Source organism: Trachemys scripta, chromosome 2 (assembly GCF_013100865.1).
Source record: "Trachemys scripta elegans isolate TJP31775 chromosome 2, CAS_Tse_1.0, whole genome shotgun sequence".
Classification (NCBI taxonomy): Eukaryota; Metazoa; Chordata; order Testudines; family Emydidae; genus Trachemys; species Trachemys scripta.
Window position 1 is genome coordinate 127,315,442 of NC_048299.1, and position 12,467 is coordinate 127,327,908.

Below are 12,467 nucleotides of genomic sequence, written 5' to 3' on the forward strand. Positions count from 1 at the left end.
CATTACCACCTCTACTGTGATCCTACCTTTATCCCTCAAGTACATTTTGAAAATGCTGTAGAACAAATGGTACCCCATTGCAAAAATGTCAAGGAGTTTACTTAAACACACAATACCATAATAGGTGCAGTTCTCTACTGCTTTTCTATCTCACAGATATTTGATCATGAGGAACATTATTGCTGGGGAAGTGGGGTGCATATAGACTTTTAACTCAATTGGCTATTGAAAAAATTGAGAACATACCAGATAAAGAAGATGATGCTGAAATTAACCCACACAGCAGATTTATGGCAATTTTTTTAATTACTAGCTTGACGTTTTCTTTGTTTCTACAGTTTTCTTTGTTTCACTATTATCTGTACAGGGTGATCTCCCTTCCCTTCTCAGACTTTTGTGAATGTGGGAATTCCAAACGTTGGGGGGGGGGGGATTTCAGAATTATATTGATTCTACCCCTTCCATTTCCAGTGTCCCACCCTCCTTCCTTGCAAGCTTTTGACCCCTGCTTTCACTCCTACACTTGTTGTTACCTCCTGTATCTGCTATCTCTGTACCTCCTTTGCTCCCCTTTTACTCCCAAGTACAGGGCTCCTACCCACCTTCACCCTCCTCATCTTTGTATTCTCCTTTTGTACTTCACTCTAGTAGTGGATGTGTTTGTGTGGGTCTGCGTGAGTGTGTGTTTGTGGGTCCTGCAATCCTCTGTGTCTGCTCCTTCTGCACTTCCTCCTGCACTCCACCTCGCAGCACCTGCTACATACACAGCATGGCTCTGTCCTCTCCCTCCCACTAGCAATTTATATTTTTTAGCCAGACAGAGTGCTAGAGAGCCAGACTTATTTGTGGACAGCAGGGAAGGGACCAGGTCTTGCAGGGAAAAGGTCCAAGAGCTGTGAACAGTGGTGGTGGAGAGGGATGGTTACTACATTGCCTTCTATGAAGAACTGAGCAGAGAAGATGCAAGGGGGCTCAGTAGGGAATTGTTGGAGTGCTAGTGAACCCATCAAAGATGATTCTGTTGATGACTATGACGGGTTCATCTGGACTCTCCTTACTGTGGCATTCTAGGAGGCTGACTCTCTGGTAAATGCCCAGTTGCCCAGCAGCCCACGCCAGGCCTCCTGCTTACTGCTATGATATATAGAGAAGCATATTGTGCTAAGGACCGTTTCCTTTTACTAACATAAAATAATAAAAGTCAGTACTTCTATAACAATTTTCACCTACAGATCTCAGAGTGCTTCATAAAGGAAATTGTCCCCAATTTACAGATGGGGAAAGTGACGCTCAGGAAAGGACTCTGTAGAAAATATCATACAGACATTGGGCTGTATGAGCTTTACCAAGTATTCCTTGTTGCACTAGAGAGGGGGTAACTTGCATCACACAGGGCCACCCAGAGAATTCAGGGGGCCTGGGGCAAAGCAATTTTGGGGGCCCCCTCCATAAAAAAAAAGTTGCAATACTATGGAATGCTATATTCTCGTGGAGGCCCCTGTGGGGCCCGGGGCCTGAGACAAATTGCCCCACTTACCCCCCTCTCTGGGCGGCCTTGGCATCACAAACCTTTCCCTGGGTCTCACGCTGACCTGCCTGCTCCTTCCACTGTCCCATCCAGTCTCCTCCCTTTTCCTCAGCATAAACCTCAGTCCCATAAAGAAGCTGCCATATTGTCTGTATTCAAAAAGAGGGTTGGTGTCTTGGAGGCAGCTGAGCCCTCCTTTCATGCTCGGTGATAGCAAGGCAAAAATGCACATGAGTCTAAGGGGATTATTCTGGGTCCATATATTTTACATTTTCCTGGACTAAAAATAGAATTTGTCATAACCTAATCACAATAGTAACAAAATGAAAATGAAATTATTTGTAAGCAGGAAACTCTCCTGTTATTCCACATGTAAAATATTCATGCAGTGGAAACAGTTCATGTAGCTCAGGACTTCAATCAGCTCCTTGAAATTGTCCTTACCACCTTAGTTTTCCCCTGTCAGTCAATGCCAAAACTATGAATGCCCTAAAGATATTGTTTAAAATAGTATCACCAAAAAAAAGTACATGTTAATGTGAGCTTATCCAATCTTAATTGTAGATACTTTTATAAAAGCATTAATCCTATTCGAACCCAAATCAATAATTAATCAGCTTCCTTATAGCAATTATCATTTATTCACCACGCCCAAGAATTTACTTCAAATGATTTCGGTATTGAAAATTTGAGACACTTAGAAATTAATTTTCATTACTTTGTTTTGAAAACCTGCTAACTGCCCAGAGCATCATTATAGCTATAGAAGTCATTGCATTAACAGTAAATCTACAGGAGAAGAATCCCTTGAGGGATTTCAGTAGTGTGTAGTATCTTCACCTCTAATTCAAGGGAAAATCGATTAACATCTGAATTAATAACGACCATCAGTCTTGAAGACCATTACATACAAAATGGAATCACTTTCAGTCTGTTTCTTTACAAATTTGCTCTTAGTGTTTGAATGAACAAAACAAGAAGGTGACATATAAACTAAATTATTGAAATCACATTATACTGAAAGAGCAATTATGATGTGAAAAGCATTTCTCTTTGCCGAATAGTAGATATTAAAATGCAGTATTTTAAGCAAGCCTCCTTCCAGAGATGATGACCCCTTGATAGCCCAGACACTATAATGTTATCATTTTGTGGCATGTATGATTGCACTGTATTTTATTTAATATAGCAATTCACCCTACCCAGATTTTGATGCCTCTGTTTAAACCCCTATTGAAACTAGAAGGACAAACTGAAATATGGATGAATTATCAGTAAGTGTGAACTTCACCCACACTTACATCATTTAATGTTTGACTCGACTTGGAAATAAGGAATTCTATTTTTTTTTAAAGTTAGAACTAAGAAAACTAAAGACTTTTATTAAATGCTCCAAATAAAAACAAGACAGATACAATGCCATGGTCTAGATTATTGTTTAATTTCATATGAATGTGCTAATTCTGAAAAGCTTGATTTGATGTTAACCTATTAGCTGCCTGCTTTGGACCATGCAATTTCAAATATTTTTTTTAAATACTCTAAAACCCAGAAACTCTAAATTTTGACAAGTAAAAGGTATCTGGGGCCAGTGACAAATGTTGAAAACATTTTAGATGAAATCTCTTGAGTTGGTGCAGCTATTAACATTTTCCTGAAACAAATCAACAATCACATTCCCAAACTCCTTAAAAGATTGAACAGTCCCTTTTAGAGATTTTTAAATGACCTGGGGGCTGTTGATAAAACCAAGAAGCATGACTTAAAACCCCCCATCTCCTATCAATCATAGAAACCAGAGGATTCTTTTTTTCATATGGCGATTGTCTGGAAAACTTAGAAAATAATGTACAGTAACTCCTCACTTAAAGTCGTTCCGGTTAACATTGTTTTGTTGTTATGTTGCTGATCAATTAGGGAACATGCTCATTTAAAGTTGTGCAATGCTCCCTTCTAACATTGTTTGGCAGCCTCCTGCTTTGTCCACTGCTTGCAGGAAGAGCAGCCCGTTGCAGCTAGCTGGTGGGGGCTTGGAACCAGGGTGGACCTGCTGTTTATGTAATTACACGTGTGTGCTTGTGCATGTGGAGTAAAGTGTCTTGGCTGGAAACTGACCTGGATTTTCAACCTTAAGATCATTGTCTGAAGCATATAGATTTCATAGTCATCAGGAGTAGACATCTCAGTCACCACACTGTCACCACAGTCTGAAGGTAAAATCTTGGCTTTACTGAAGAAAATAAGAGTCATTGACTTCAGTGGGGCCAAGATGTCACCCCAGTTCTTCAGATTTCCAATCCAATAAAAAAATAAAATTACTTCAATTGATTATAGCAATTACTTCATTTCAATGCCCCTATAGTTTTGGTGCTGAAAATTCTGCTACCAAAGCATGCCATAGATTCATCATCTTGTCATATCAGATGAAAATAAAAAATCAGGTCACTTAATATAAATTTTCAACAGTCTACCAAAAGCTCACATTCCCTGGTGTGTAATTTGTCACAAGAAGATGATCAATACAATTTATTATCAACGGCAATTCATTACAATGTCAGACAAATGAGCAATTCGTACAGTACCTAATGCTGCTCATGCTTCCAGTCTCTGATCCAAGCTTACATCTCTCCAGTTGGCTGGCTACAATCTGGCGTTCAGCCTCAAGTTCTCGAGTCAGTCTCTCAAACTGCAGCTCCTGAAACACAAACACAAACATTCACTCAATGATCTTTGCAAGAATCAGAAAGAATTTCAGTTCATGTGTCAAATTATAGCTTGTGAAATAAGTGTTACTATGACAGCTTCTATGAAAAGCTTCCCCCACCCCTCTTTTTAACACATTCACAGTCCAAATGTATATGATAACACCTGCTGGTTCACTCATAATTCTGATCATGTGCATTATAAATGGAGTTAGTTTATTTAGGGTGAAATTTTCAAATGAGCTTAAGTGACAGACTCATGTCAAAATTCCATCCTTAATGCATATGTTTTTCTTAATGGTGGTGTAATAGGTTTTCACTAAGCTGATACAAGGATGCTAAAACAAAAGGAGCAATTTTTGACATTTATTAAGACTCAGCTAAGGGATCTGTAGAGAATAATACCTGGTGATAAAATCTTTTGTATATTCATCATGCAACATAATGTAGTATAGACTGGAAAAATAAACTATAAGATAGAGGTAAGTATGTTTTTATTGGACACATATTGTTTAATTTCAGTATCTTGGTGTTGTGTTGGAGGTAAACTCTTGTGGTTTCAGAGCAGCCCCTTGTTAAAATCCTGCCACTAACTGATGGTAGGGTTAGGGTAATTTCCCCGGTTCTCTGGATATTACCAAGCCAGAGATGACATAGCCATAGAGCTCATAAAATATTTCTGAATTTTTTTAAAATGCACCAGATGAATCAATTGTAAGTTACCACCCCTCCCCCCACACACACATCCAACTCCCACAGAGCACACCCCCCACCCCAAAAAACCCAACCACATTACAAGGTGAGTATAAAATGAACACCCACTACAAGATCTTCAGTTTTCCGCGGGCTGTCCGAACATGTAGAGTACTCAGTATATTTTTCAAGAACAAAGAATATTTCAGCAAAGTGCACTTATTATAAGTTTGTCAAGTTATGCTGCCTTTTCTCCTTGGTTATAGTTCTGAGAAAGCTAGTGTACGTGGCTGGCCCTTTAATGTGAGCTAGGTCCAGCCTCACCTGTGACAGATACAACTCCCTCCCAGCTGAGACTGATCATCTGAGGTCAATTATAAAAGCCAGCAAGTGGCTCAGCGGAGTAGACAGTTGCCAGAAAAGCACTGGGTTGTGGGTAGGGTGACCAGACAGCAAGTGTGAAAAATCGGGACGGGGGGTGGGGGGTAATAGGAGCCTATATAAGAAAAAGACCCCAAAATCGGGACTGTCCCTATAAAATCAGGACATCTGGTCACCCTAGTTGTGGGGGAAGAAGAGAGACACAGGCTGAGGTAAAAAAATGTTGTGGGAATCCCTTGTTAAAATACTGGCAACATCACTGCTGAATCTGTGTGTTCTCATGTACACATTCTCTCTCTCTCTCTCTCTCTCTCTCTCTCTCACACACACACACACACACACACACACAAAAGCAGAAACAAACAAATTCAATACTATCACACAACAAGTAGTCTGTGTGATGACTATTCTGTCGCTTGCACTGCATTTACCACCATAGTATCCCACAACATTATACTTAATATACAAAACAAAACAATAACATGTTTGAGTCACCCTTCTGGATGACTCAGTAAAAACACTGCACCATTATTCACACAGAGTTCCCCCTCTCTCTGTTTTTCATAATAGTAACTAATTGATAAATGAACTAATTAAAAGCCTGGTTAAACAGAATCACTTTTTATCAAACCCTGAGGAGTGCCATATTCTGTTATAGCAATCAGTTGCACTGATTTCTAAAATGGAAGAGCCCTAATCCAATGCCTAGTATTGTTCTAGCCTCCTATTCTGGGAAAATATAAACTTCTAGCACTGAAAATAAGAGTCCCTAAATTCAATCCTGAGCTTCCCCAATCAATAGGGTCTAGCTGTATAGATCATTGAGCTCCTGTGAGGAAAGATCCCCTTCCCTGCATTGCTGTCCAGTAACCTCCTTTTGCTGGTTAACGGAGTGGTGTATGATGGACTACAGAAACACGTTTTCTTCCAGTTTTTTTTTTTTTAAATAAAAAGTGCAGAACTGAGCATTTGAAAGTGAGAAGGAAGTAACAGAAGGTTCAGGAAGTTTCACCCCTCCCTCCTGTTGCCTAGCTCCCAGGTCCAGGAACCAAAAGCAATCTGAGTGAGATTACATTTCTCTAATCTCAGACATGGTTCACTTCAGTTTCCAAGGTGATGAAATGATAAGGCTAGTTCTTATTTTATCCAATTCGGTCTCGTCACCCCCCTTATACTTGGTAATATTGGCACAGAATAATGTGAGCCCTGCATATAAAATGAGGCAGGATCTCAGCACAAGGTGAGAGTGGCAGGGTGCAGACCAAGTGTACTTAAAATAGCCACTGACATTTGACAGATGCCATTTTAAGTATTTGGCACTCAATTATTATTCCACTTAAGATTTGCCTGAATATGAATACCACCAAAACAGCCAGAGTGTGTAACCAAACTGATTATCTGTTGCATCACTACCCATATAATAGGTGTTTAAATTCCATAAGTAATTATGTATGAACACCATAACAATGACCAATGACGACCAAAGTTACTCTGGTTCTACTACTTAGGTGCCATGTTTCACACTAGAGGTTGCTGCATCTTAGTGGCAGATGAAGTATTTTTAGAGTAGTATATGCAATTTTAAAAACACGTTGGGTCTTTAGTGGAGTTATGCTAGTGGTGAATTACAATACTTATTAAACAGTCTAAAAATTGAAATTAACTTCATGCTTATAGAATTCCCACTAAAGTCAATGGGATATGCATGCGCATATCTGAGGACAGAATTTAGTCCCATGTTACTGGGCTGTTTATTTTAAATGTGGAGGTGTTACTGTGTTTGTGTGTATTTACATTTTTCTCTGACTTTATTCAGCTTTTTATAGTTGCCTACTTCATATTCAATATTTATTTATTTGCTTACCTAGTAGAACAAATTATCCAAGAAGCTGAAAAGACTGTTGATCAACTTTGCAAGAACTATTACATATATGCTCACAAGACATGAGCAATATATTATTCTTACTGCAGAGTTAGATTTAATACAAATTTTATTTAAATGTTTGGGAGAATAAAATCACAATAACATAACAGAGAACTTTTTCTACTTGCTACTGTGCTTGCATAGTGGATGAGAGCACTTCAAATAATGAGATTTTGAATTCATAAAATAAAAAAAACCTACTATTATATAATGCAAGAAGTTCATTTTTTTCCAAATAAAAATTAAATTACACAATAGTTATTATGTAGTAACTAGGATATGTATTCAGACAAATATATGCACCTTTGAAGATGAGGAGCTTTGTTCTGCAACTTGACACCTTAGAGGGAAGTTGGCCAGTCATTGAATTTGGTTTGGCTTATTACGCAAAGCTCATTCTCACCTGCCCAATGAGAGAAATGCACAGATAGTCTTATACCTTTTCAGGGGAAGTATAAGAATCAACGAAGACTCAGGACATCAGTATTTTGCCTGCCAACAATCTCCCTCCTCCTTCCCTTTCCCCAGCCCTGCCAGCGAGGATGGATTAAGAGAACATTTGGTATTAATCCATCAGAATTGTAAGGCTGCAAATGTATGTTCAAACTTATGCAAAACTTGATAAACAGTTTTTAAAAAGACAGGATTTGCCATTTCAAAAACATAACTGCTACACCTGCCTCCCTGCTACTCTGGAACGCGGAGCTCTTACACACTTGCCATCTCATAGCTCCTCCAGCCTTCACCACAACCTGCTGGTCAGGAGGCCACTTTATAGCTGTGACTCAAACCAGTGCTCTATCTTGTCACTTCCCTGCAAAAGCAGGTAAAAGCAACAAGGGGGTCATGACAAAAGAGATTGCTTATTTCAAGGAAATGGATGTCTGATGGCATTGACAAGTCCTCTTGCTGGGCTCAGTCCTGTCTACACTATAGTCATTAACTACTATTTCTATTGCTGTTAGCCCACCATGCTCCGAGCACACCCATCATTACTCCAGGGAAAGACTACTCCAGCTCCACCCATTCTCAGAACTCAACGAGGTTACAGCCCCAAAAATATATCCAGAAGACCCACCATGGCTGGATGACACTGCAAGCCCTGTGCTGGTACATCTCATCTCCTCACGATATTCAGAAAATCACAGCTCTAGAAGGCAGGTGGCACTGCATTCCTCTTCTATGCAACCATCAAATGCAAGAAAGATGCCTCAGGTAAGAATTTCATTTGAACTCATATTTATGACAGTAGAAATCAGCACCAAAGATAACACAGATTTTATACTCATTACAGACCACCACAGACTAATGGATTAATAAAAGGAGCTCACTGATACCTTGTCAGCCAGCAATGGTGGTGAAATGCCCCAGACTTGTCATCTGGGGAGATTTCAGCATGCATACTGACAGGGACGCAGATGCAAAAGGCCAAAAACTCATCTCCTCATTTGCCTACCTAGGAATTTCACAGGTCAATTCTGGTCCAACCCACACAACTGGTCACACCTTGGACCTAATTTTCAGCCTAGATGTTAAGATAGTGGACATCACAACCCAGTCACTGTCCTGGACAGAGCATTACATCATTAAGGCAGTGGTCAGAGACCTTCCATCACTCAGGCAACACGAAACACCAATGACCCTGATTTGACCATAAAGATTCATGGATTCAAGGAGAGACGAAAGCACACTAAAGGACAACAACGCCTCATCCACAGGATGAGGAGTCGAGGACTAGGTGAATCATTACCATTCTACACTGTCAGCCTTTGACATGCTAGCCCCCAAACTGCCTCTTCTTCCCCATTAACCCACAGATGTCCGTGGTTTTCTGACACACTGTGATATATGATGAGAGAAGGGCAGAAACTCAAGCACCAATGGTGGAAAACATAGGCTGATTGAGACAGGATGAAACAATGAATTCTTCAAAGCTTATGCTATACTAACTCCAAGAGAACCTTTCTATGAGCTTCCATTGAGGATACCAAATCCTTCTCCAAGGAGCTAACCAGGCTGGTAAACCGATTAATTAATCTGGAATACCTTCAACCTGCATCGGAGTTCTTCATCACACTAGGTGCACAACTATCATCCTACTTCACTGAAAAGATCCAGGAAGCCTTCACAAACAGCATGGATCTGTTCCACTTATATCAACCAGCCAACAGCCCATCTGTATTCCTGGAGTTCAGTAAATTCACTCATCAAGAAGTTTTAAACACCCTAAAGGTGTGTTGGCCAAAGACTTATTAATCCAATCTGTACTCTTTCTGGCTTGTGAAAGAGAGTTGTGAACAACTGGTGCTACTCCTACTGAATTTGCCAATGTCTAATTCAGAGAAGGAATTTTACCTTCTTTTAAAAATGCAATACTCTGATTAACACTGAAGAAACTCACACTGGATACATCTGTCCTAGCCTATCACCCCACGTCAAACATCCCATTTCTGAGCAAACTCATAGAGAAGCTAACAAAAAGCCAACTACAAGTTCACTTAACTGAAGCTAACACTGTAGACCTGGCTCAGTCTGGATTCAGACCAGGACATAGAACCAAAACCATTTTAATGGCAGTGCTGGATGATTTCTTCCTGTCAACTGACAGACATCCAGTCTCATACCGTTGGACCTCGCTGCAGCAACAACACTGTTGACCCTGAGATTCTGCTCTTTTGTCTGAAAGAGGTGGCAGACTCAGGGTAATGTACTAAAACGGTTTGAGTCCTTCTGGGAAGAACATACCCAACAAGTAGACCCCTCACTTGTGGAGTTCCAAAAGAATCAATTCTCTATACAGTCCTTTTCAACATCTACATGCAAACACTAGGTGAACTGGTCAGACAACACGGACTCAAGTGCCAGCAATATGTAGACGATACAGAGCTCTACCTATCCTTCACCACATACGGCCACAGAACTACCATCAATATGGCCCAGTGCTGGGATGAAATCAGCTCATGGATGAAGAACAGCTGACTGAAGCTGAACCCGAACCCGAGCAAGACAGAGGTGATGCTGGTGGGCAGAGGAAAATATTCTGAAGAGCTTGCAGTCACGGTGCAGTCTCTGTTGGCTGAAGATACATACCCACAATTGGTCAATTCAATCTGTAGTCTAAGAATAATCTTGAATTCGTTGCTGATGCTGAGCTCTTACATAGCAGCATCCACAAGTAACGCTTTTTACCATCTCTGCTTAGCTAGGAAACTCTGTACCCATCCTGAGGGATGGGGACATGGCCTTAGTTTTTCATGGCTTTGACACCTCTCCTCTGAGCTGGATCACAGCAATGTAATATACCTGAGCATGAAGCCGTCAGCACTTAGGATATGCCAGTTAGTACAGAATGCTGCAACACATCTTAGAAACACAGGCTACTGTGAGCACATCAAACCTGTCCTCCACTCTCTCCACTAGCTTCCCATAAAATATCAACTCAAGTTCAAGGTCTCGGTCTTTATCTTAAAACCACTCCATGGCCTGGGACTAGGTGGTATCTAAAAGATAACTGGAAGATCAACGACTGCTCCTCTGCACAATGGAACTCTCAAAAATAACTCTCAACTCCCCGATCTGTGTGGGAGACAGAACTTTCTTCAGGTGCAGCCCGAGACTGTGGAATAAACTACCCCAGGAACAAAGATCCTCACCACTTTCTGCTCCAAGAGCAAAATGCATTTTAGAACTCCCATTTCTAATATAAACACATAGCAACATGTACATTTACAAAAAAATAAAATGTGATACACTGCTGCACATGTGTCTCTTTCTCTGGGGAAGAGAATAAGAGAACAAACAACATGTGACAGATGTGTGACTTAATGCACTACTGAAGGCGCTCAGATACTACACTGATGAACTTGGTGTAAAAATCTATACAAAATAGAACTGATAGAATATAATAGTCTCCTAAGTCCTATTCTGTCCATACAATTACATGCCCAATACATAAAAATCAGTCTCGTATGTATTTTATGGTGATATTTTGGCATTCAAATTTCTATAAACTAAAAGTGACTCCCATGGATTTGATCTTCCTTTTCTTTTCCTTCCAGACACTTTTTCTTTTCTCCTACTGTCACTGTTTATGTCCCTGTCTCTCTCTCTCTCAGGGTTTGCTCTTTGTGTAAAGTTTAATGTTTGCAGGTTTACTACTTTGTGGTTTTCCCGGTTTCTGTTCCCACTAACACCATTCTTTCATGGCTCTTCTGTCTTCAGAACATTTTCTTCTTATGATTCTGCTTTTCAGATTGTACCCAATGTACAGGGTACCCCAGGTTCCTAGGCTACACCTTCCCCTGACAAATAAAGAAATAACGGAAGAGATGCTTAGGGAATAGCTGGGAGGAGCAAGTAGCAGTAATTTTACTGTCAGTCTGCCCTAAGGCTGTCATTTCTCATCTCCCCTGATGACTTCCACCAGCTGCCATTCAGAGACAGTAGAGATGGGGGAGGTTTTTCCACACAATCCCTTTCCCAGAACCAGACCTGACAGTTCATTGAATACATGACTGATTGAGGAGGCCCTGCATGCAGGGGTTGCATGTCCCTTTGGAAACAAAACAAAAAGGTGAGGTGAGAATAGATGTGAGAATAGAACGAGATCACCAGCCCTCAATGTACCACTAACAATATGCAGGAGGGCTTGAAAGGTCTTTAGTATTGTTAAGGAAGAAATTATAATGGCTAATATTTGAGTAAATCCATGTAGTTTTATATCCTTTTTCTATATTTCAGATATATGACATAGTGATAGGAGCTATAGAAATTAGAAATAATATTGATGTTTACATTTGATAAACAGCAGGTACTGAACCTGGCTCAAGCATTTGTCATAATATGTATGTAGTCTGTAACCACTCGTCTCACTGGTCCATTCGCTATTGGTTCATCACCACAACCTCACGATAATGTTAATGGGAATCTAATGAGGCATGCCACATTAGAAATAAAAACAGAAACACAATGGTTATGCAAGTTTATGTTCATACATTCCATTGTTAAGATAACTGCACAAGAAGGACATCTCTGCACATCAGTGTAGACCAGATTGCAATGTCAAAATGATGCCGAAGGAAGCATAGGGAGATGACAGTGCAATGCTGAAATGACCATTCTGACAGCCCAAAGCATTGAGCAACAGAAAGTGTATGAGGTCAACACACACAAAAAGTGTAGATTGTGATGCAGCACTCCAATGATGTCAGAAAGGAAGGGGCTTTTTACTGTAACTTTA

At 40.2% G+C, this 12,467-nt stretch overlaps 1 protein-coding gene across 3 annotated transcripts in view; it reads right to left on the reverse strand.

Annotated features, from left to right (window-relative positions):
- Positions 1-12,467, reverse strand: part of CTNND2 (catenin delta 2) — a 1,151,766-nt gene that overhangs the window by 664,167 nt on the left and 475,132 nt on the right. For all 3 annotated transcript variants that reach the window (XM_034761543.1, XM_034761542.1, XM_034761544.1), the window contains one exon: positions 4,111-4,223. In XM_034761543.1, coding sequence (XP_034617434.1) covers positions 4,111-4,223 — 113 coding nt within the window. The remainder of the gene's footprint in view (positions 1-4,110; positions 4,224-12,467) is intronic.